Below are 26,040 nucleotides of genomic sequence, written 5' to 3'. Positions count from 1 at the left end.
ATAGAGGGGTTTTGCTTTCTCAGCAAATCCCTCTATGAAATCTCTGGAAAATCCGACAAGTCCCAAGAACTGTCTCATTCCTGTTTTTGTGTTTGGCCTAGGCAACTTCCTAATAGTTTCACATTTGTTGGGGTCAGGAATTCTCCCCCCTTTTGAAACTATTACTCCCAAAAATGACACAGAATCTCTCATCAGCTGGGCTTTGTTAGGATTAAGTTTGAGGCCTGCCTTCTCAAGGAGTGTTAACAGCTCATTCAACAATGTGTAGTGCTGATCTTTTGTGTCAGTTTGGAGCAGAACGTCATCTACATACTGTACAATGCAATCAGGTTCTGAAAAAGATGACAAAATTTCAACCATGCACTTATGAAAGTAAGTAGAACTGGACCTGAATCTTTGTGGTAACCGACAAAATGTTAACTGTTTCCCTTGAAATGTAAATGCAAATTTGTATTGACAGTCAGGGTGTAAAGGAATGGAGAAATATCCATTTGAGATGTCTATTGATTAATACACAGTGGAGGAGGGTTTGAGTGCTGTCATCATGTCAGGCATTTTGGCAACCACATTAGTGACAGGAGGGGTACACTTATTTAAAGCTCTGTAGTCCAATGTCGGACGCCAACCATTTGGTTTCTTAACTGGCCATAGGGGTGCATTATTAGTGGATTGGCATTCCCTGATGACATTTTGAATCAGCAAATCATCCAGTATTCTCTTAATGTAGGGGACTGACTCTGGTGGTATTTTATACTGTCTTTGGGGTGGGGGATCAGGACCCTCTACCATTACTACCATGTTGGACACCTTGCCACATTGGGTTTTTGAATTTGCCCACACATTGTTATGTTGCCACAAGATGTCGGCCAATATTTCATCATCTGTTCTCAATATCATGGCTGGATCTAAAGATTGAGCACCTTTGATGGAATCAATACCATAATTGTCAGTTACCATTTTTAAATAGCCTTTATACCGTGATCCTCTCCACAACATCCAGTTGCATAAATCAAGAATAAGTCCATATTCCTTCATAATATCTGACCCAATAATGGTACCTTCATGTGTTGGTGAAAGATATAAGCCATACTCAACACATAGATTTCCCAGGTTTATTGTCACTGGTAAAGATTGTTCTGAAGATACTAACTGTCCTCCAAATCCTCTCAGAAAAATGTGTTTACCACCAGGGTCTTTAATCAAATCCAGATTAGTCAAACTGACAGCAGCCCCTGTATCCAGTAAAATGTTTGTACGATGGCCCCCTACCGTACCCTGAATAAGGGGTCTCCCGCCCTTGTCCCTGCTAAGCTGACTCACTAGGGACAACACTGGGGCGTGACATCCCTATTGTTTTACATAAGGATTTGTTGAAGGTGGGGTCTTTAATTCCTCTGGCTTTTCTGCCATTGCCTTCCCAATCTTCCTCAGTTCATCCAGAAGTGGGCCATATAATGTAACTTCAGGAAGACTATGCTCTCCATTCCTTGCAGTATTTGGTTCTTGTCTTTGCTTCCTATTATTAAAAGGTCTATTATTGATAACTCTTTTACTACTTCTACATTCTTTCATAGTGTGACCTGTGTAACCACATTTATAACATTTTCCAATAAATCTTACTTTGCCTTCATTTTTGACTACCTCTGATATCCTCTTTTGGGGCTTGTTGTCATGACTTGTATCCTGAATCCAATCCTTTAATATATTTACAAAGGCTTGATAGGAATTTGCGTTCCTCAAGGCAACCTTTGTTGGATAATCAACAAAGGTGCAGTTGTTAGCCATTGAATATAGAAAACGGCTATCATCAGGAGACATGTCAGGGCAGTTATAGGTAGAACGATATAATGTCAAACTGTAACGGGTCCGGGAGGCGGAACCTCTGAGCTACTATACAAGGGGGCGGCCCTTGTAAGGGAGCGGGTGGCAGTCTCTAGATGAACGGACAGGGAGATACGGCAAGTGATCAGGGCAGTCTCTGGGTGAACGGACAGGGAGATACGGCAAGTGATCAGGGCAGTCTCTGGGTAAGGGGTAGGTACGACCTGTGATGGCAGAGCCTCCGGGTAGGCTAGCAGGCAGATGGTAGATGGGTGCTCCCAGGTGAGCAAGCGAGAGTCTCTGGAATAGCAGGTGGTCACGGCACGTGACGGCGGAGCCTCAGGGCTGGCAGGCAGGCAGGTAACGGAGAAGCGCTCCCAGGCGAGCGGGCAAGAGTCTCTGGAATAGCTGGTGGTCACCGCACGTGACAACGGGACCTCCGGGCTGGCAAGCAGGCAGGCAACGGAGAAGCGCTCCCAGGTGAGCGGGCAAGCTGGTCCATAGACAGACTGACCGGAGTTGTAAGGCAGACCGTCGGACCTCAGGCAAGCAGGCAGGTAGCTGATGTGCGCTCCCAGGTGAGCGGACAAGTTGGTCCTTAGACAGACTGACCGGAGTTGTAAGGCAGACCGTCGGACCTCAGGCAGGCAGGCAGGTAACAAGTATTCAGGCAGGAATCAGGCAGGTAACTAGCAGGAAACTGGCAGGAAACTGGCAGGTAACTGGCAGGTAACTGGCAACGGGACCTGAGGGCTGAAGCACAGGTGAGACACAGGTGCAAACAACATTGCTCGGGCACCTCCATTTTGGAGGAGGTGCCTTTTATATGATGAAGTCCTCCGGCCATTGGCCGGGGACTCTTTAGGGCGGCGCGCGCGGCCCCTTTAAGAGGAGGGGAGCGCGCGCGCGCGCGCCCTAAGCACAGGGGCCGGGAAGGAGCGCGCGCCGAGAGCAGAGCAGGAGGAGGACGCCGGGACGGAGCGCGCGCTGACAGCAGAGCGGGGAGAGGACGCCGGGCAGGAGCGCGCGCTGACAGCAGAGCGGGGAGAGGACGCCGGGCACGGAGCAGAGCGGTGAGGGGAGCAGCGTCCCTGCCTAGCAGAGGGCAGGGACGCCAGCGCTACACAAACATTCACTGCAAAAAATAATAGGATCATCTCCTCTATTTAATTTTGCATTTTCTAAGGCATTAGTACCTCTCATATCTCGTCCCCCCATAACTCTCTTTAATTCCTCCACTCTGGCACTAGCATTTCCCCAATTACATTCAAGATCTGCAGATAATCCTTTGTGAGCTCCTACAGGGGGCTGCAGTTTTTCACAAAGTTGAGATGGGAGCCATACCCGAAGTAAGGCACATGCAGCTCTATTACCCAGACTGTATTGTGTCACTACTGCCTCTAACTTATTGGAAAGACTAATGGCTGAGGCACTTGTATCAAACTTCCCTAATATCTGGCATAGATTTGTCTTATCCTGTATGGAGAGTGTTGTGGATTGGACTAAATTACTGCTGTTACTAAGCAAATTGTCTCTCCTTTGTCTGCTCCCTCCTGACTCAGGAGTAAAGAGAGAGGAACTATGATCTGGGTTATACTCAGGGTTATCAGCCGTGCACACAGGCTGCTCCTCCCCTCTTTTCCAATCTCTTTCCTCCTGATCAGCAGACTTGCACATTTGATTACAATAACTATGGTTATTCACTCTAGTACATTCTTGTGATTTCAAGGACATAATGCAATGTTCTTTTAGCTCCAATTTTACATTAGCATCATACAACTGGTTCCTAAGTATTGTCATATCATCATTATACTTCGCTTCTTTTCCTTCTAGCAAAGCAATACGCTGTTCCCTAAGTTTACATCTCTCCTTATACTCCTCCAGCTTATCTTCTAATTCACAATTTTGGTAATTCATATTGTCTACCTCATCCCTTAGATCTTCACACTCACAATTATGATCTTCAGCACTAGCAATAGCCAGACTGACTTCCTGTTCAATTTTGTCCACTTCACCTCTTAATTGAGCTTTCTCTGAATACCAGTGCAATTCCTTTTGTTCTGCAATTCCTTTCATTTTCAACAACATACACAAAACATTTGCTAACTTCTCTTTCTTTGCTTTCTTTTTCGACAATTTACTTTTGTTATCATTCTGCCCTTCACATTGTTTCATAAGGTCATTAAACTGATGTGTCAATGCATCATCTGCACAAGTACTGAACTGAGCAGAGGCATATTTTTCAATAAATTTACTGACTATTTCCATGTTAATTACTTCCAACTATTTTCACAGAAGACAACAAAAATAAACAAATCAGCTTTCCAAACAAAAATTACAAATTAACGAAACACAATACAGAAACCAGTGAATATCACTTCACTAAAACAGGGACACAGATTGAATATAATCTTTTCCCTCAGGCAATCACTGCCACAGTCTTGTCTCATGCACTTGATCAACTACAGATCCAAGATCCAGGCCAAGAGTGATCTCCTATTGAAGCATAAGGCTACTTCCCCTTAACATGAGATTTAGACTTTTAACCTCTACCTCACTTTCTTCTCAGAGATGTCTGGTTTTACCCTTTAGATCTTATGAGAACTTCAATCAACAGGGTGCTACCCTAACTTTACCGGCAACAATTCAACAAACAATCCACTAAACAAATAAGACAAACAGGCCTGAACCTAGGAGACATTAAAATACATAAGCAGTTACATAAAATAAACAGGATAAAAAAAGATAACTTACTATACGATCGCTGAAACGATTCAATATAGGTGGAGTGGCTCCTCAGTTTGATTTGAGCGTTATCGAACGAGACCCGTTGCTTATAATCCTTATACCCCCCTGGAAATGAGTGGTTATGTATTTTCCATGGGTTCTCTTATACCTAAGTGGAGATCTGTCTACACACCCCTTGTGGTGACATCATGTGGGCTGGTCTCCAGCCTGCACATTTTTATTAAAAATGCTAACGTCTGCGATAACTCATTGCTCGTTGATCGCAGAAGCTTGCAAACTATGCCATTTTTTCTGTTATGATTTTACCTGCATTTAGAGACCACACATTGCATAGCTGCAGTCTGTTATTCTGGTGTTTTCGCGCTACAGCTCCCTGATCTTGCTTACAATAATGAAAAATTATGTATACGTTTCTCGGTTGTCCCTGCCACTAAAAATATAGGTCCCATTATTGTCGGAAGTATGAAACTTACAATATTTCATACTTCGTTTTGGAAGTCGAAGTGTCTATAGATTTCTGTTTGAAGCTCGGGAAACAAGCTTTCCCAGTTACACGCAAATTATGGCAATCCTGCGTTTTAATCACCCCCTGCGTCATCCAGGTACAAGAGGCTCGCATTCTAAGTAGCTTGTAACACTTCTTGGCTGACAGCAGTTGGTTTAAGGCCTTACTCATGACTGTGTTAATTGGGGCTTTGTGCTAAGATTTTTATGGAGGCAGCTTTGTACTGACAAAAGGGAGAAATGGTCAATATCCATGTCAGGGAAATATGGAAGAATATTTTCCTGATACCAATATCTCCCTGACAAATAGCAATTGAACTTCTTGTGGCAATAATTAGTAAAACCTCTGAGATTTAAATATGGGACCAAGGAAGAGAAGGCGGCATTGTATGCTTATGATTTACTTTTATTCTTAGGTGATGCTCTGGGGTTTCTAGAGAGCACGATGGTGACTATCAATAGCTGACTTATTCCATCCATAGACCATACTAAGGACTAGGGGGCACTTATTACTGGTGGAAGAATGGCCATTCCGGCAAACAGGAAAGGGTTCTTTACAGTTAGAGCAGTCAGACTGTGGAAGGCTCTACCACAAGAGGTAGTAATGGCAAACACTAACAAATTTTAAAAAAGGGCTGGATAATTTCCTCAGTACATATAACATTGTGGGTTATAGATAATTTAGTGACAAAAAATGTATAATTGGTGGAGAAGGGTTGAACTTGATGGACCTAGGTTTTTTTTTTTCAACCCATGTAACATCCCCATGTTTCTCTTTGGCGTCCTCCACCTCAGTACATTCAGAACTTATCTTTGAAAATCCACCAAAATGGGGATGGAAACCATAATGAAGAAAAAACTTTTCAAGGATCCATCTTAAACCCTTCAGCTGATAAAATGAACCCCATTGTAGCATTGGCGTCTCTGCCTCCTGCCGGGCAGAGACGGCGCTCCCCTCACTGTCGTGGTCCCGGTCCGGCGCCCTCCTGCTGCTGCTGTGGCGCGCACCGCGCGCAGCTTCCCGGGCACAGTACTTAGGGTGCGCGCGCGCTTCCTTCCTCTTAAAGGGGCCGGGCGCCGTCCTAAAGAGTCCCCGGAGGACTTCCCCTTTATAAGGCACCTCCTCCAAAATGAAGGTGCCTGTGCAAGGTTGTTGTTTTGTGTGCTAACACTTTCTTCAGCCCTCAGGTCCCGCTGCGTCAGCCTTGCCCGCCAGTCTGTCTAACAATCCTGCCTGCCAGTCTATCAGCCGTGCCCGCCAGTCTGCTTATCTGGAGCACCTGCCAGTTACCTGCTGTGCCCGCCAGCCTGCCTACCTGGAGCACCTGCCAGTTACCTGACATGCCCTCCAATCTATCTACCTGGAGCACCTGCCAGTTACCTGCGTTGCCCGCCAGCTTGCCTGCCCCAAGCACCTGTCTGGCTATCTGCTGCACCCGCCTGCTTGCCTACCCGGAGCACCTGTCTGGCTATCAGCCATACCTGCCTGCTTATCTACCCGGATCACCCGCCAGCCTTCCTGCCGTGCTCATCCGCTGTACCGGTCAGCTCCTGTCATCTGACCCATGGGAGTCACCTGCTATCACACAAGGTCGGTCCTAGAGTGGCACCTGGTTCACCTGCCCGGTCCCTCCCTGGTTCACGGAGTCGACTAAGCCGCCGTGTGACTTGGGTCGGTCCGAGTAGGCACTTAGTTACGCCCCTCTGGTCCCTCCTTGCACCAAAGCACAGAGGTTCCACCACCCGGACCCGTAACACCCATGAATGAAAGTTCCTGAACAGAAAAAAAAACACATTTCTCAAGTTTAGCAAAAATTTCGCAAAAAATATATATCATAGTATCGTGTTAGCCAGTAGATAGAAAAATATTAAGGTTTGAGAGTCCTCAGGGGTTGATACCCTTTAATGGCTAACTGAAAAGATGGTAACAAATTTCAAGTTTTCGAGACTACTCAGATCTCTTCATCAGGCATACTATAACACAATCTGAAGAGTCACATATTTATACGCAGCAGGGCACAGGAATAATGCAATAGATAAGACAAGTGACGTGAAGAAGAACGATCAGTATTGAAGAGGGAGAAGTCGTTGTGGCTGTAAATATTGGAACAGTTCATAGATAAGGAGTGTGAAAGTTTTACTGTCCTGTGATTGAGGTCTGGTCCATGATTGTAAAACTCCCAAAATGGTCTGAGGAGCACATTCCTTAGTTGATGTAGAAAGACATAAATCCATACGATACATTCATTGCTGCTCTGTGAGTGTGTCAAAGATTGTCATAAGCTTGTACTCCCAAATTTTTTTTGTCTTTCTGAGATTTGAAGTTACATTTTAATACAAGTAATTTCATGTCCATGATGCGGTTATCAAGGATACAAAAATGTTTGGCCATAGGTAGATCTGTTCTTTTTTCTTTTATTGTGTGGCGATGAGAATTCATCCTTGTTCTAAGTTTTTGCCCTGTTTTCCCTACATGCAGACCCCCAATTGAACATTTGGAACATATAATTAAGTACACTACATTAGATATGATGCAGCTGAAAGTACCTGGGATCTTGTGGTTGTCTCCTGATGTGAGTTGTGTATCTTCATCTTGTCTGTGTTCATTATAAATGGACAGGTTTTACATTTTTTCTGGCTGCAGGGAAAGGTACCTGAAGCTGTTGGAGAGGACAGGGAGCTTCTGACAATGAAGCTTCTTAGATTTGGTGGCTACCTAAATCACAGAAGTGGGAGGTCTCAAAATATAGATTGTAATCAGGCATCTTTTTGTAATAATAGTTGTAATTTCCGTGCAGCTCCCATTAACACCTCCAGATTTGGATTGTATGTGACTACGAGAGGCACCCGGTTGCTCTCTTGTTTAGTTTTGAAATGTAGGACATGATTGATAGTCTGATGGCTTTTGCAATCTGGTTTTCAATTGTTGTTTGATGGTAGCCCTGCTTCAAAAAGGTGTTTCAGAGGCCACCAAGGTATTTGTCTCTGTCCATAGTATTGGAACATATCCGATTTTTTCTAATGGCTTGGCTGTAGACAGTGGAGATTGTGTGTTTTGGATGGGAACTGACCCATTTAAGGTATGTTGGAAGGTCAATTGGCTTCTGGTACACGGACGTCTCTATTTCATTGTTCTGCAACTTAATGATGGTGTCCAAAAAGTTAATTTCAGTACAGGAGTAGTTGAGTGTTAAGTTGACGGTGGGATGAAATTGATTAAATCAGATCAAGGAACATCTTTAGCTGTTGCTCAGACTCTGTCCAGATGATTAAACTATCGTCAATGTAACGGTAGTAGGCCAGAGGCCTGATGTGATGTGAGGACATGAAGTCACTTTCAAGCTTGACCATGAAAATTTGCATACTGTTAAGCCATTTTACTTCCTATATCTGTACCAGTCTCATGTAGATATGTGTGGTTATCAAATTCACAGTAATTGTGGGTGAGGATGATTTTTGTAAGTTTCATCAAAGGTGAAACTATCCTCCCCATCTGTTTGCTTTCCCTCCCAGCAGCTTTTCCTTCTACCAGTTAGGCTTCTGGGAGGTTATACTTGTTCCTTTTATTTTTGATTCTCCTTAGCTTGCCTTCTTTGCCCTATATGAATGTATCTTAGTTTCTCACCCATGGTTTTTGTATCTTACTTCTCCCTTTCCTTTCCCCTTGTTGACAATGTGTTGCGACCTCTCCTCTGATTCCTCAGAAGGTACAAGAAACCCCTCAGCGGCCTATTACAGAGTTAGATCCGAGGTGGTGTTTTAAGTTGTGCAGCTAGGGCCTTTTTAGTCTATACAGAGACCAGTTGGGTGTAGTTGCGACGTTTTCCCGTGTGGGTTCTCTGGTGGCTATCAAGATGAACTTTCTGGTTAAAACATTTCCCACATTCTGAACATGAAGAAGGCTTATCCCCTATGTGAGTTCTCTGATGTCTGATAAAATTTGATTTCTCTGTAAAACATTTCCCGCATTTTAAACAAGAAAATGGCTTCTCCCCTTTGTGGCTTCTTTAGTGTATAACAACATCCTATTCATGGTAAAAACATTTTCCACATTCTGAACATGAAAAAGGCTTCTCCCTGATGTGAGTTTTCTGATGTCTGATAAGATTTGATTTCTTTGCAAAACATTTCCCACATTCTGAACATGAAAATAGCTTCTCCCCTGTGTACGTTTTCTGATGTGCGATAAGACTCGTTTTCCTTGTATAAGATTTCCCACATTCTTAACAGGAAAAAGGCTTCTCCCCTGTGTGGGTTCTCTGGTGACTGAGAAGAGATATTTTCTTCACAAAACATTTTCCACATTCTGAACATGAAAATGGCTTCTCCCCAGTGTGAGTTCTCTGGTGACTAACAAGAGTTGATTTATCTACAAAACATTTCCCACATTCTGAACATGAAAAAGGCTTTTCCCCTGTGTGAGTTCTCTGATGTTTGATAAGATTTGACTTCTTTGTAAAATATTTCCCACATTCTGAACATGAAAAAGGCTTCTCCCCTGTGTGAGTTCTCTGATGTCTGATAAGATTTGACTTCTTTGCAAAATATTTCCCACATTCTGAACATGAAAAAGGCTTCTCCCCTGTGTGAGTTATCTGATGTTTGGTAAGACTTGATTTCTCTGTAAAATATTTCCCACATTCTGAACATGAAAAAGGCTTCTCCCCTGTGTGAGTTCTCTGATGTTTGATAAGACTTGATTTCTCTGTAAAACATTTCCCACATTCTGAACATGAAAAAGGCTTCTCCCCTGTGTGAGCTCTCTGATGTTTGATAAGATTTGACTTCTTTTGAAAATATTTCCCACATTCTGAACATGAAAAAGGCTTCTCCCCTGTGTGAGTTATCTGATGTTTGGTAAGACTTGATTTCTTTGTAAAACATTTCCCACATTCTGAACATGAAAAAGGCTTCTCCCCTGTGTGAGTTCTCTGATGTTTGACAAGACTTGATTTCTCTGTAAAACATTTTCTACATTCTGAACATGAAAATGGCTTCTCCCCTGTGTGAGTTCTCTGATGTGCTATAAGATTTGATTTCCTTGCAAAACATTTTCCACATTCTGAACAGGAATAAGGCTTCTCCCCTGTGTGAGTCTTCTGATGTTTGGTAAGGCTTGATTTCTCTGTAAAACATTTCCCACATTCTGAACATGAAAATGGCTTCTCCCCTGTGTGAATTCGCTGATGTGAAATAAGAGTGGATTTCTCTGTAAAACATTTCTGACACTCTGAACATGAAAATGGTTTCTCCGCTATGTGACTTCTCTGGTGACTAACAAGATTGGATTTCTGGTTAAAACATTTCCCATGCTTGAAACAAAAAAATCTATTCCCTGCTGTATACATTTTTTGATGACTATTTCCATATTCTGATAATGGCTTCTTTGCTTTAGGAGCAGTTTGTTTCTTAATGCCTCTTTTGTGGCTATGATTTTCCTTAGTAGTCAGTAATAAATCAGAAGACAGGACCTGTTTTAAAGAATCAAATGACAAATCTTTTGTGTGAAAGGATGATGGTATATCTGGAGTAATGGCATTCACTTCAGTTGTATTATGTGGGATCTCAAGATCATCTGATTTAAAAATTGAAGATGTCAGCTGTCCCTCTGATCTCTGGGTACTGTCATCTGCGAAAAATAAAACAAATTACTATTTTTGAATAAAATATCCTTGAATTTTATATTTTTGAACATATCTACTTAAAGTGTCTGTAGGAATGGCAAGTTATGTAAAAACATTGAATGATTCACCAAGACAATGACAGTTCACAGTCTAATAGAAAACCTCATAGCATGAACCAGTAGACCATGGTGTTCAACTGTCTGTTAATTCTGCCTCCCAAATATGGAATATAAAGCCACCAAACAATGTTATGTAGGTGAAAATAACACCAATAGAAACTTCTACTCATCTCACAAAAAACAAGTCCCTACTCCGATCCATCATCTGTCAAAGGAAAAAAAGAAGTTTCCACATTATTAGGGTCTCAGACAGGGCCGTAACTACAGCCGGGGCACTGCCCCGGGGCCCCAACCACCCAAGGGGCCCCAAACTGATGGTAAAAAATTGTATTTTAATACTTTAATATCTCATAAAATACCCAGCTCCTATATTCCTGTCAGACAATGTCACCCGGAGGACAGGAGAGACTATCATTTCAATAATTTCCAGGAGCTCTGCCAGCTGTCAATGAATGGAAACCTGCACTGGCCTGGAAAGTCTCATAGCACAAGATTTGTAACAATATGTTAGTCTGGAGATCACAGAGAGTTGGCGAGGCCGGCACAGTGCACACTGACTGTAACAAACTCTCAGCATCATTGAGAGGAGACAGTCTCAGCAGACACATATCTCTGTGACAGATGTGAGAAGCCCTGCTATTTAATAAACATATACAGTTATTTTAAAATTGTGCAATATTTGGAATTATTCACCTTATTAATTTTCCAAACATATTCACTGAATATTTAACTTCTAAAACTTGCATCATAAACAACAAAATCTATTAAAGGTCTTGCGGAACGTGGTGAAGCCTGTGTGCTGTATACAGCAATGCGTAGCAGGCTTCACCACGTTACGCACAACCTCTAGTGATTGAAATGTTGAGGGACCCCACAATGAAGTTTTGCCCTGGGGCCCCGAAGTTTATAGTTACGGCACTGGTCTGAGAGGCTCTTGAAAAGCAACATGGCTTCCAATCCAGCAATATCCACTCTCCCAAAGTCAGATCTCCCCCTTGCTTCTGAGCCTTGCAGTGTGCCCAAACCACATAGCATCCATGTATTTGGCATTACTATAGTGAGAAGAACCCACTTCATTTATGATGTCTGTGTCTCCTGGAGCACAATCTGGGCACTATGTGTTGGGCAATAAAATAGTATATTTTCAATTTTCACGTTCCAACATCCACTGTGTGCTAATTTCCGGAAAGTGGCTGTGGAGTCAAAATAGTCACTACTCCTATAGATTATTTCACTGAGGGTTATAAAATCCAAAATGGAGTCACCTTATGGGAATTTCTACTACTCTGGTTTTCTGCCATTTTGTCATATTAGGGCGTGTGTCCCATTTCCTCTGAGATCTACTCCTGCGATGTCTACTTCTTTCACCATGTCTGTCCTCATTCATTCTGCAGAGAATCTAACGTGGTGGTATACAGTACAGACCAAAAGTTTGGACACACCTTCTCATTTAAAGATTTTTCTGTATTTTCATGACTTTGAAAATTGTACATTCACACTGAAGGCATCAAAACTATGAATTAACACATGTGGAATTATATACTTAACAAAAAAGTGTGAAACAACTGAAAATATGTCTTATATTCTTGGTTCTTCAAAGTAGCCACCTTTTGCTTTGATGACTGCTTTGCACACTCTTGGCATTCTCTTGATGAGCTTCAAGAGGTAGTCACCGGAAATGGTTTTCACTTCACAGGTGTGCCCTGTCAGGTTTAATAAGTGGGATTTCTTGTCTTTTAAATAGGGTTGGGACCATCAGTTGTGTTGTGCAGAAGTCAGGTGGATACACAGCTGATAATCATACTGAATAGACTGTTAGAATTTGTATTATGGCAAGAAAAAAGCAGCTAAGTAAAGAAAAACGAGTGGCCATCATTACTTAAAGAAATTAAGGTCAGTCAGTGTGAAAAATTGGGCAAACTTTGAAAGTGTCCCCAAGTGGAGCTTCAAAAACCTTCAAAGAAACTGGCTCACATGAGGACTGCCCCAGGAAAGGAAAACCAAGAGTCACCTCTGCTTCTGAGGATAAGTTTATCCAAGTCACCAGCCTCAGAAATCGCAGGTTAACAGCAGCTCAGATTAGAGACCAGGTCAATGCCACACAGAGTTCTAGCAGCAGACACATCTCTACAACAACTGTTAAGAGGAGACTTTGTGCAGCAGGCCTTCATGGTAAAATAGCTGCTAGGAAACCACTGCTAAGGACAGGCAACAAGCAGAAGAGACTTTTTGGGGCTAAAGAACACAAGGAATGGACATTAGACCAGTGGAAATCTGTGCTTTGGTCTGATGAGTCCAAATTTGAGATCTTTGGTTCCAACCACCGTGTCTTTGTGCGACGCAGAAAAGGTGAATGGATGGACTCTACATGCCTGGTTCCCACCGTGAAGCATGGAGGAGGAGGTTTGATGGTGTGGGGGTGCTTTGCTGGTGACACTGTTGGGGATTTATTCAAAATTGAAGGCATACTGAACCAGCATGGCTACCACAGCATCTTGCAGCGGCATGCTATTCCATCCGGTTTGCATTTAGTTGGACCATTATTTATTTTCAACAGGTCAATGACCCCAAACACACCTCCAGGCTGTGTAAGGGCTATTTGACCAAGAAGGAGAGTGATGGGGTGCTACACCAGATGACCTGGCCTCCACAGTCACCAGACCTGAACCCAATCGAGATGGTTTGGGGTGAGCTGGACCGCAGAGTGAAGGCAAAAGGGCCAACAAGTGCTAAGCATCTCTGGGAACTCCTTCAAGATTGTTGGAAGACCATTTCCGGTGACTACCTCTTGAAGCTCATCAAGAGAATGCCAAGAGTATGCAAAGCAGTCATCAAAGCAAAAGGTGGCTACTTTGAAGAACCTACAATATAAGACATATTTTCAGTTGTTTCACACTTTTTTGTTAAGTATATAATTCCACATGTGTTAATTCATAGTTTTGATGCCTTCAGTGTGAATGTACAATTTTCATAGTCATGAAAATACAGAAAAATCTTTAAATGAGGTGTGTCCAAACTTTTGGTCTGTACTGTATGTAATCAAATGTTGTCTACTATACGTAGGGGAAACTACTTAACACATCAGGGACCACATTGCCAGCCATAATTCCACGATTCGTTGCGGCAAAACTTGGTTACCACTATCCCATCATTTCTCCAGCGCCAGGCATACAGTATCACAACTCAGGTTCCAGGTGATTGAAAAAGTACCCAGACGAGATGGTAACCATATCAAACACCTTAAACAACAGGAGTGGTTCTGGATACACACCCTCCAGACACTGACACAGGGACTCAACTGTGAAATAGATTGGCTAACCTGATTAATCTTTTTTCAAAACACACTAGATCAGCTCTACAACCTACTCCTATTCCTTCTCGCCAGGTGAGTTCCTCAAACCCCCTTCCCCTCTCACCTCCCCCCCCCACTGATTTCCTTCTCCACCCCTTCCCTTCCTCACCTTCTCCTCACCCTCTTACACACAACTCCCATGTATTATTCTTGCAAACCTAATTACATACAAAAAAAACATGGCCTCACACTCTATAGTTTAATACAGGACTCCATACATTCCTTACACCCCCTTCCATTACTGCTTTAATCCCGGGCACTATTTGATCCAACCAGCACAAGTCGTTTTATTCTCCCACCCAGATCAACCTCCCTTTTGCCCCTCATCGATGCACCGTGATGACAACATAAAATAACTATTGCATATAACCTAGAGCTCATGCGCGGGTTTCATCTGTCGCCATGGTTACGCTACACATGTGACATGGCCCTATGGGGGACGGGCCCGCCCCAACAGACCCACTCTCCCTGCCACATCACCCGCCCTTGACGCAACTTCTGGGGGGCGGGTTTGAGCACACGCACTTCCGGTCCGGTGGTAATGGCGGAAACATACATAAACCCTTCATTCTCAACCAGAGACAGATGCACGAGCTGTTCACAGCTCCATTAAAGGTACCCACCCAGCATACTTTGTGCAGTCAAGCAAGCCACCAGGCAAGATCATACAACATGCCTCTATACTGATCTGTTTGGGCACCTGTACTCCCTATATGTCTCTAACTGTTACTTAAAAAGCTTTATTACTTATCTAAGTGGGGACCTATATTCCTCATTAGTGTTAAGCGAATTTGTTCGGCATTTCAAATTCGTGTTCGGGGTTGCGAATTATTCTCGCCAAAAAATCGGCTCCGCCCATGAACATCCCTAATTTGCCACGCTGTCACGCAGCTGTCATCTGCGTGACAGCGTGGAAAATCAGGGATGTTCATGGGTGGAGCCGATTTTTTGGCGAGAACAATTCGGAACCCCGCACACGAACACAAATTTGAAATGTCAAACAGATTCTCTCAACACTATTCCTCATATGTCTCTGCCCTATACCTAACATGCCTTTATACTCATCTATTTGGTGACCCATTTTCCTTATGTCACTGCCCTGATACCTAACTTCTTTACCATCTAAGCTCTATCATTCTACTCCTTGGTCCTCCTCCGGCTCCATTGCTCCTCCACTTAATCATTAATCTTTTTGCTTCCATTGTCCCATTTTTTACCAATGACTAACCATGCGCCCAGAATATCAGCAATACTTACCTGCAGGACGGATGTCCTAGAAGCTGCTGAAGATTGTACTTGTAACTGTCGCACATTGATGATGAACATGTGAAAGCCTTATGTATATCATTTCGGTATATAAGTAAATATGTATGCGTGTTTTGACATTTATAGATTTTTTCTCTTTTTTCACAGCGACATTATAAATAAGATTCTGGCAGGGTCAAAACATTAAAAATTATTTATGTCACATGTCCCTGCACCTTTTTAGGTCAGTGCTTATGTCTGAATCAAGGAAGGAGGGGGGAGGAACGTAATTCAGCATCACCATCCAGGTAAAAATTGATTCTTTATTAGTGCATCATTAAAACCGAGTTAAAATCAAACTTCCTTATGTGTTTCTGGCACCGAGATGGGCCCTTAGTTATAGGATATCCTATGACTAAGGGCACATCTCGCTCCGTGCTTCAGCCAACTGGAAAGCACCACACCCTACTAAAGCTGGAAGCATATTGCCGGAAGCTGCCAGATACAGCCTTGTTCTCCTCTGGTTCTGTCCCCTGTGCTCATCTCCCATCTTGTGTATTTGTTTCCGGTTGTGACCTCGGCCCATTTACTGAATACTCGTGTTTTCTGATTTTTCTCTGCCCTCATGGTTCTGACCCGGCAACCTGACTATTCTTCTTGCCATCTCACAACACAGAATAGCAGGTAATACCGTGGCCCAAGCCTAGGGGTCTCTTTGTAAGTCCAGATCCATGTAAGGGGGTTAAAGAATGTTGAGCCAAGCAATCCCTGGGATCTGAAAAACGGGAGTAGATAGCACCAACCCTGTTCGTGGTAGCCATTTTCTGAGCTGTCAGGTGACCATGAACAGTGTCCCCAATACATTATGTCTGCAATCTATTCCAGCAAGATCTGCATTCAAGCAGCTAAATGGCTCTCCTCCACTTCTTAACCTGCCATGTGCCCAGACAGTAGTGTACGACCGTATATAGGGTATTGTCGGTTTCAAGAGAAGTTGGAAAATAATTTTTAAGGTCCATTTGTTTCCTATTATCCTTTGTAAAGAATTCCAAAGTTATCACCACAAAGTGACACACGTCAGATTTGAAAAATGGAGCCTGATTAGCAACATAAAACTGTCTGTGGGAAGTGGTTAAATCAAATTATTTTGGACACTAACTACTGTAGTCAAAAAATGTGACCATAGATAATGACTAGTGTTGAGCGAGCATCCTCATTTACCCCTTTAAACAAGCACGTGCTCAGGTGCTCACCCGTGCTCAGGTGCTCTCTGAGTATTTGCAGCATGCTCGGCATCTATGTTTGAGCTGCATGTGTCACGGCTGTTAGGCAATCCCTGTGTGTGTCACAGCTGTCTAACAAACAGGAAATCCCTGCAAGTGTCACAGCTGTCTAACAGCCTCAAGACATGCAGCCGTGGCGATTCAAACATAGACGCCGAGCACGACGAAAATACTCACCGAGCACCCAAGCGTGCTCGTTTAAAGGGTTAAACAAGCATGCTCGCTTAACACTAATAATGACACGTCAACTGAAATGATCAAACTCAACAGTCTTCATCAGTAAAAATGAGTAACTAGTGGTGAAACCTCTCTGGTAATTAGAGTATGGGGCTCGGCGGCTCTTAGGAATCTAAACTATAATAAGAGACAATATTTTCTGTCACATGGAGTTTCAAGAAGAAATGTTAGACATTTAAAGAGAACTTGTTATGATAGTGCAGAGATGAGGTGTCTTAAATTCAGAACTCGGGCATTTGGAAGAGGTAATGGAGATCTTTTATGAAAGACTACCAGGGAGTTAAACATTAAGTGAGGCCGGCCGATCCCACTTTAAACTATCAAACAAAAGGAACCAGGGATAAAAAAGACATGAATAAAAAAATGTTACATCCTATGTATGAGGGGAGAACTCCAACACTAAACCGGAGTTGGATTCATTTATGGTGGACCATTGGCGTTACTGGGAGTCCTGACCAGAAGAGTAGAGAAAGTATTAGCGCCCCCATTTCAGGAGAGATTGTGCAGTAATCTGAATTCCTGAGGATTAAAAACATAATGGAATTTATGACGTGGAGTGAATCCATGAAACCAGGGCTGGAGCCAACACATCTCCTGCAGGCGTGAATAAATGTATATTACAGCCATCAGCCACGCACAGCTTAGAGATATATCATGGCACAGGTGTAATGTTTTTTGTATAGTTTATCACAATCCTGTTTGAAGTTAGTTGGTTTGCAATATAAATTGTAAACTCAGGATAAAGGGAAACTCTGTTGTTATTGTACAGAAATTCACACTTGGCCCTCACTGCACATTTAATGTTGTCGATCATAAAAGTGAAGTTTGGCCAGAAAGACTGGACCTGGTCTTGTAGGGACCATATGAGCACATTCAGCAGCACAGAAGGGAGAGAAGGGAGATTCATCCAATAAGATATCAGGGATCTAGGAAGCCAACAGCATCATTACCCTCCGCTTTCTCTTACAGGCCCATCATAATATTTTTCTTCAAGTGATTTTCTCACTTGTCAGCACATTCTACGTACGCTGTCATTTGGCTTTGTAGTTCACAGATCTGGGCAGGTAACGGTCAGCGTCTTCTAAACCCAGGGGGTAGGTGGATCCTTCAGGTTGTAAGATCTATAGAAAAGGGCTTTCACAATTTCACCAAGTAATTAGAACAATTTTTCATTTGGAGGCGAATGTTGTAGTCTAGCGGCAAAATGGTGATCACACGATTGAGATATGATTGGACTATCCGACTGATAAAGCAGCCACAGCCAGTGACTGAGAAGAATCTGTGATTTTTCTGTATTTAGTGGTTACTACTCACCTGGGTAGTCATATGTAGGAATCTCCTCTTTACACTGCTCATCATCCCTCACATATGTCTCTGTAGTATTAATATGGGTCAGATCTTCACCCTGAAACAAATAATGTAAAAGTCACAGACAGATGGAGAAGTCACATCTATGATCAGCTCTAATCCTGCCATCTCCACCGATCTCATTACACAAATATAAAAGATATAATACTGGTGGATAAAACAAGACTGAGCACAAGCATAGGGGAGATCTCATGACACCTTCTCTCCATCTACCTGATGATCCTGTGGAACATTGGGATCTTCTTGCTTACAGTCCTGTGGAAGAAGAGGACGGGGACATCTTTCTGATGTTGTCCTCTTACTGGATAGATCTGGAGGAAACACATACAGGGACTGAATTCATTCTTTACATACAGATAATTATAGGCAGTGTGTATTTAGTCCTGTCTATTACCTGGTGATGTGAGGGGCTGGGGAACCTCCATGATGTCCTTGTACAGATCTTTGTGTCCTTCTAAATGCTCCCACTCCTCCATGGAGAAATAGACAGCAACATCCTGACACCTTATAGGAACCTGACACATACAATGATATCGTCATCCCCCCGATCCCTTCATATAATTACTAATAATGTCCCAGCATTCCCAGAAGTGTCACCTCTCCAGTCAGCAGCTCAATCATCTTGTAGGTGAGATCTAGGATCTTCTGGTCATTGATGTCCTCATGTATCAGGGGGTGAGGTGGAGGTCCCGTGATTGGGCTCAGGGGTCTTCCCCATCCCTCAGACACAGGGGCCTGGCAGCGCTCACTAGAGGTCTTCTTCACTACTGTGTAATCCTGGTTATGGAGAGACACAATAATAAATATCACTACAGACATTTCCAGAGTCCTCACCTCTCCAGTTCTGTCCATCTGTTATTCCCATAGATAAGAATGATGTAATGTGACGTCATCAGAATCTCTCACCTCTCCAGTAAGCCGGAAGAGGATCTCTAGGGTGAGGTGTAATATCCTCTCCGCCATCTTGTCTCTGTCAATATCCATCCTTGATAGGTGATTCAGAAAAATTCTCTTAATATAGAAGATGTCCTAAATAGGAAAGTGATGGAACATCATAAAGAATTCTGTGTAATAATACAATTACTGGAGACAATAAGGGGAAATATATCAGGAGATAGAACGTGTAGATGTTATATTCTCTAGTCTTGTATGGATTGGAACATAAGTTGAATTGCAGAAAAGGACATCTCCTCCATGCTCCCAATCATTGGCTAAGTTGGCCACTGCTTTGGCAACTGATTAGCTGTAGGAATCACAAGTACGTTGGGATTGACCAGGAAATGAAGAGACTGGAGGAGGACCCAAGCAACCATGGTATTTTTATTAGTTTACAACATTCTACTTTTTTCCCTGTCATCTACTAATAAAACCTATATATTTTAGGCCACAGACAACAAGCAGTTTCTTCCTTGGAGTCTGCAGCTGAACACTTTTCTCATAGACTCATCTTCCATAACGCTAATTCTTGTCTCATTTACTGGCACTGGAATCGGCATTAGCAATACTTAAGGAGATATTCATTACACGTAGCTACTACCTAATTACCCAAAGGTAAATGATTCAGGGATGTGTTAAAACATGACTTTTATTTTTTCTTCTTAAAATAACTGATCAAAATTTGATAAAAACACATCAGTGTGCCAGTGCCAGTCCAATACAATGTATGATCCACTGAACTATTCAGTAAGCAATGTGCTCAGACCCTACCCTAATGAGTACTGTTTGTCACTCATTAAGTGCATGCCTCAGAGACTGCAAGCTGTTATTAAAGCCAGAGGTGGTGCAGCAAAATACTAGTGATGTATTGGAGTGTTCTTTTAGTGTTTCTTAAAGCCCTAAAGTTGCCATTTGAAATGACTTTAGTTTTGTGCCATGTCTGTGATCTGCTTTTTTTTCAACAACATTAGACAACTGAATGAACATCCTCCGAGCCCGGTGATTCCATAATTTTTGCCAGGGGTTGTATATTAATGGAAAGTTGAGTGGAAGAAAAAAGTGTGATAGAAAAAGGTGCACAAGCAACCGGGATAACCGGTTGAAAGAATTGTTAAGAAAAGGCCATTCAAAAATTTGGGGGAGATTCACAAGGAGTGGACTGCTGCTGGATTCATTGCTTCAAGAGCCACCACACAGACGTATCCAGGACATGGGCTACAAGTGTCGCATTTCTTGTCTCAAGCCACTCAAGACCAATAGACAACGCCTGAAGCGTCTTACCTGGGCCAAGGAGAAAAAGACCTGGACTGATGCTCAGTGGTCCAAGGTGTTGTTTTCAGATGAAAGTAAATTTTGCATTTCATTTGCAAATCAAGGCCCCAGAATCTGGAGGAAGAATGGAGAGGCACACAATCCAAGCTGCTTGAGGTCTAGTGTGAAGTTTCCACAATCAGTGATGTTTTGGGAAGCCATGTCATCTGCTGGTGTAGGTCCTTTGTTTTATCAAGACCAAAGTCAGCACGAAATGTTGGCCTACTGAAATGCATGTTCAGTAAATGTACTCAATACTTGGTTGGGGCTCCTTTTGCATCAATTACTGCATCAATGCGGCGTGGCATGGAGGCGATCAGACTGTGGCACTGCTGAGGTGTTATGGAAGCCCAAGTTGCTTTGATAGCAGCGTTCAGCGCATCTGCATTGTTGGGTCTGGTGTCTCTCATCTTTCTCTTCCCAATACCCCATAGATTCTCTATGGGGTTAAGGTCAGGTGAGTTTGCTGGCCAATCAAGCACAGTGATGATGTTGTTTTTAAACCAGGTATTGGTACTTTTGGCAGTGTGGACAGGTGCCAGGTCCTGCTGGAGAATGAAATTTCTTTCTCCAAAAAGCTTCTCGGCAGAGGGAAGCATGAAGTGCTTGAAGTCCACTTGACAGAGAGCGCGAGTACATATCTTGACGAAATTTTAACACCATTTGTTCATGCATTACCCTCATTTATAAGTGACACAAAAGATCTAGTCTCTAAACTAAGTGATATTACTGTATCTGATACCATCATTCTGACTAGTCTGGACGTGGAGGCCCTCTACAGTAATACCAACCATGAGCTGGGCATTGGGACAATTGCGTATTTTTTTAAATATGAAGAGTAGACAATTCTTATCACATAACTCTTGTTTTGTCACTCTTAGGATTCGTACTTACGCATTATTTTTTCACCTTTGATGATATATTTTACTACTATCAAAAGAAAGGGACCGCAATGGGAACATGTGTCCCAACCTTTGCAAATTTATTTTTGGGGTGGTGGGAGGACCAACACGTTTTCAATGAGGATTTCAGTTTTCATACTAGTCACATTTTATTTTGGGGTAAGTTCATTGACGTTTTGATTTTGTGGGATGGTGACAGATTTTTTTGGGATTTTGTATCTATTTTGAATAAGAATCGGATTGGAATGTTCTTTACCCATGAAATCGGTTTTAAGAGGATCAATTTCCTTGACCTGACAAACCAAATTGATGGGATCTGTAATATTCATATGGACATATTTCGTAAGCCGACCCCCACCAACAATCTCCTTCATTGGGATAGCTGGCACCCCAGGGTGTTGAGAGCAGGTATACCGGTAGGTCAATACCTGCGTGCGAGACATAATTGTTTGGATGAGGATACTTTTATCCAAGAGAGTAGGAATCTATTCTCAAGATTTACAGCAAGGGGATATCCGAAACAGGTGCTATACAAAGTCTTTAATAGGGCTAAGACAACTAATAGGGATTCGCTGCTATGCCCCAAGAGGAATGCACCAGAGAATAATAGAGTCTGACATATAGGAAACTATGATGATCAGACAAGCACAGTGTATAACATCATGCGGAAGTAATGGCCTATATTCTCAGCTGATGCCGATTTGAGGGCGATTGTTGGTGGACATCCGGAAATTACCTTCCATATAGGGAAAAATTTGAGGGATTTCCTCAATTACAGAAATTTTAGGAGGAGCAAGCAGTATTCTGAGTTGGCAATCGAAACATCATGGAGGCTCCGATCCTTGTAGGGGCTGCTCCTTTAGTAAATATATGACTCGGGTTACGACTTTTACGAATCCAACTGATGGACATGAGTATTTCGTTAGGGACCAAATTAATTGCAGATCTAAGGGGATAATTTATGTAGTGAAATGTCCCTGCCCTAAATTGTATGTAGGGAAGACCATCCAGGAGGTTAGGAGGAGAATATCTAACCATCTTAGCTCTATTAATACTGGTGCAGATACGGTTCTCTCAAAGCATATGAGAGGTTTACATGCAGAAAAACCCCTGGAACTGCTATTTTGGGGCATTTGTAAAATGACCCTTGGCCCTAGGAAAGGTAACCTTGACCAATTATGTTTGAGGGAAAAAGCTAGATGGATCTATAAGCTTAATTCACGTAGTCCTATGGGGCTTAATGAAGGATTTATTTAGCTATAGTGCTTTCCTATAGGAGCATTTATATGAGTGACATGAATGAATTATGCCTATTTACACTATGAATGTTGAATAACAACATACTAGTAGATGATTAATTTATTGAGTTAATTATATATAAGTTTTTGTGATAACAAGACTTATTAGGATATATGGAAATATGTCTGATGGTTAGTGTTACAACCTTTTGAGAGTAAACCAGCAATTAATTTTTTTATGTAAATAGTAGGATTTAGACAATTTCAACTGATTAATTTATGGCTTATATGAAATTGATCTGAGTAATTAATGAGATTAGCATAGAGAATTTATTCATATTTATATAAATATTGTGTCCCTGCAACTATTCTATATAGTTCACAGACATTCGATTTGAGTAATGAATAACGCTGATAGGGAGAGATGATGATTATTTGTCTATCTCTCCTTTTCTGCATATGTGGATCATGTCTCTTTAAGAGATTTGAGGACATGCGCAGTTTGTTATTGAAACACAATGTGTCCTGAGTTTGGAATTTTGGTGAGTGCGCATGTCTGGTGATGTCACCGCATGGAGAGTGATGTCATCTGACGCGCACCTATCAGGGAGCGAGACGTGGCATGCGATGAGTGGCCGGCTCCATTACCCATGGAGAGCGATGTCATTTGACACTCACCTATCAGAGGGCGAGACATGGCATGCGATGAGTGGCTGGCTCTGTTATCCAATAGGGAAAAAGGTAAATAACCTGACATCAGCGTACACGGGCTATCGACGCTGCAAGTGGACACGGGAACACCTATCAGGTCCTAGGATATAGGTTGGTCCCCCCTTGGCATCTGATGCGGTGGTGAATCATAGGCTCTCTGAGATGAGGCATCTTGGGAAAGTAATACATAACTGTCACGATTGGTCATTGTATCAGTTATGAGATTTGCTAAGCATATGCGATATATACCGTATTTTTAGGACCATAAGACGCACCTAGGTTTTAGAGGAGGAAAATAAAAAAAAATTTATAAGCAAAAAATGTGATCATGATCCACTGTTAAGGGGGAGGGGGTCTGCTGCTGACACTGTTATAGGAGTAATGTCCCCCAATTCTGTTAATATCCCCCATCCTGGTATACATGGCCCCCATCTGCATCCTGATATGCATGGCACCCCAATCCACCATCCTGGTATGCATGGCACCCCTCATCCCTCTTCCTGGTATGTATGTCACCCTTCATCCTGGTATGTATGGTCCCCCTCACACCCATCCTAGTATGTATGGCACCTTCATTCCTCTTCCTGGTATGTATGGCCCCCCTCACACCCATCCTGGTATGTATGGCACCTTCATCCCTCTTCCTGGTATGTATGGCACCCTTCATCCCTGTATGTGTGGCCCCCCTCATCCTGGTCCCTGTATGTATGGCCCCCTTCATCCCTGTATGTATGGCCCCCCTCATCCCTGTATGTATGGCCTTCTTCATCCCTGTATGTATGGCCCCCTTTATCCCGGTATGTATGGCCCCCTTCATCCCGGTATGTATGGCCCCCTTCATCCCGCTTTGTCACGCTACACAAAAAAAACAAAAAAACAATCATACTCACCTCCTCTCTCCTCCAGCACTGCGTCCAGCTCTGTTGCCGACAGGGATCTCACTGTGTGAGCCGCGCATGGCGTAACTGCCATGCGCCCTCAAGCAGCGAGATGCTCTGCCGGAATAGTCACTGCTCCCCACACCAGGACTGTGTGCGTGGGGAACAGTGATCATTCACTCACCTTAATAGCGCGCACACTGTAGCCGCAGCGCGGCTCCTGATGCGCTCAGTTATTTTAAAATTGTGCAATATTTGGAATTATTCACCTTATTAATTTTCCAAACATATTCACTGAATATTTAACTTCTAAAACTTGCATCATAAACAACAAAATCTATTAAAGGTCTTGCGGAACGTGGTGAAGCCTGTGTGCTGTATACAGCAATGCGTAGCAGGCTTCACCACGTTACGCACAACCTCTAGTGATTGAAATGTTGAGGGACCCCACAATGAAGTTTTGCCCTGGGGCCCCGAAGTTTATAGTTACGGCACTGGTCTGAGAGGCTCTTGAAAAGCAACATGGCTTCCAATCCAGCAATATCCACTCTCCCAAAGTCAGATCTCCCCCTTGCTTCTGAGCCTTGCAGTGTGCCCAAACCACATAGCATCCATGTATTTGGCATTACTATAGTGAGAAGAACCCACTTCATTTATGATGTCTGTGTCTCCTGGAGCACAATCTGGTATGTGTTGGGCAATAAAATAGTATATTTTCAATTTTCACGTTCCAACATCCACTGTGTGCTAATTTCCGGAAAGTGGCTGTGGAGTCAAAATAGTCACTACTCCTATAGATTATTTCACTGAGGGTTATAAAATCCAAAATGGAGTCACCTTATGGGAATTTCTACTACTCTGGTTTTCTGCCATTTTGTCATATTAGGGCGTGTGTCCCATTTCCTCTGAGATCTACTCCTGCGATGTCTACTTCTTTCACCATGTCTGTCCTCATTCATTCTGCAGAGAATCTAACGTGGTGGTATACAGTACAGACCAAAAGTTTGGACACACCTTCTCATTTAAAGATTTTTCTGTATTTTCATGACTTTGAAAATTGTACATTCACACTGAAGGCATCAAAACTATGAATTAACACATGTGGAATTATATACTTAACAAAAAAGTGTGAAACAACTGAAAATATGTCTTATATTCTTGGTTCTTCAAAGTAGCCACCTTTTGCTTTGATGACTGCTTTGCATACTCTTGGCATTCTCTTGATGAGCTTCAAGAGGTAGTCACCGGAAATGGTTTTCACTTCACAGGTGTGCCCTGTCAGGTTTAATAAGTGGGATTTCTTGTCTTTTAAATAGGGTTGGGACCATCAGTTGTGTTGTGCAGAAGTCAGGTGGATACACAGCTGATAATCATACTGAATAGACTGTTAGAATTTGTATTATGGCAAGAAAAAAGCAGCTAAGTAAAGAAAAACGAGTGGCCATCATTACTTAAAGAAATTAAGGTCAGTCAGTGTGAAAAATTGGGCAAACTTTGAAAGTGTCCCCAAGTGGAGCTTCAAAAACCTTCAAAGAAACTGGCTCACATGAGGACTGCCCCAGGAAAGGAAAACCAAGAGTCACCTCTGCTTCTGAGGATAAGTTTATCCAAGTCACCAGCCTCAGAAATCGCAGGTTAACAGCAGCTCAGATTAGAGACCAGGTCAATGCCACACAGAGTTCTAGCAGCAGACACATCTCTACAACAACTGTTAAGAGGAGACTTTGTGCAGCAGGCCTTCATGGTAAAATAGCTGCTAGGAA

At 42.7% G+C, this 26,040-nt stretch overlaps 2 protein-coding genes across 2 annotated transcripts in view; both read right to left on the bottom strand.

Annotated features, from left to right (window-relative positions):
• Nucleotides 1-2,909: 2,909 nt before the first annotated feature.
• LOC141198601 (posterior protein-like) lies at nt 2,910-6,866 on the bottom strand. Its single transcript, XM_073663025.1, has one exon. The coding sequence runs from the start codon at nt 4,087-4,089 to the stop codon at nt 2,917-2,919; it is 1,173 nt and encodes a 390-aa protein (XP_073519126.1). The 5' UTR covers nt 4,090-6,866; the 3' UTR covers nt 2,910-2,916.
• Nucleotides 6,867-6,947: 81 nt separating this feature from the next.
• LOC141198600 (uncharacterized) overlaps nt 6,948-26,040 on the bottom strand; it is a 40,439-nt gene continuing 21,346 nt past the window's right edge. The window contains exons 6-11 of the mRNA XM_073663024.1: nt 19,208-19,330; nt 18,899-19,078; nt 18,696-18,816; nt 18,515-18,612; nt 18,248-18,338; nt 6,948-10,702 (exon numbers count right to left, since the gene is read on the bottom strand). Of these exons, the coding sequence (XP_073519125.1) occupies nt 9,297-10,702; nt 18,248-18,338; nt 18,515-18,612; nt 18,696-18,816; nt 18,899-19,078; nt 19,208-19,330 (2,019 nt within the window). The 3' untranslated portion in view covers nt 6,948-9,296. The remainder of the gene's footprint in view (nt 10,703-18,247; nt 18,339-18,514; nt 18,613-18,695; nt 18,817-18,898; nt 19,079-19,207; nt 19,331-26,040) is intronic.

Source organism: Phyllobates terribilis, unplaced genomic scaffold, assembly GCF_046119375.1.
Source record: "Phyllobates terribilis strain yellow unplaced genomic scaffold, ASM4611937v1 Scaffold_98__1_contigs__length_5973952, whole genome shotgun sequence".
Lineage (NCBI taxonomy): Eukaryota > Metazoa > Chordata > Amphibia > Anura > Dendrobatidae > Phyllobates > Phyllobates terribilis.
The sequence above is the reverse complement of the archived record's forward strand: the minus strand, read 5'-3'. Positions and strand labels throughout refer to the sequence as shown.

Coding starts and splice junctions, on each gene's coding strand:
- LOC141198601 (XM_073663025.1), bottom strand. CDS start 4,089: ATGGAAATAGTCAGTAAATTTATTGAAAAATATGCCTCTGCTCAGTTC.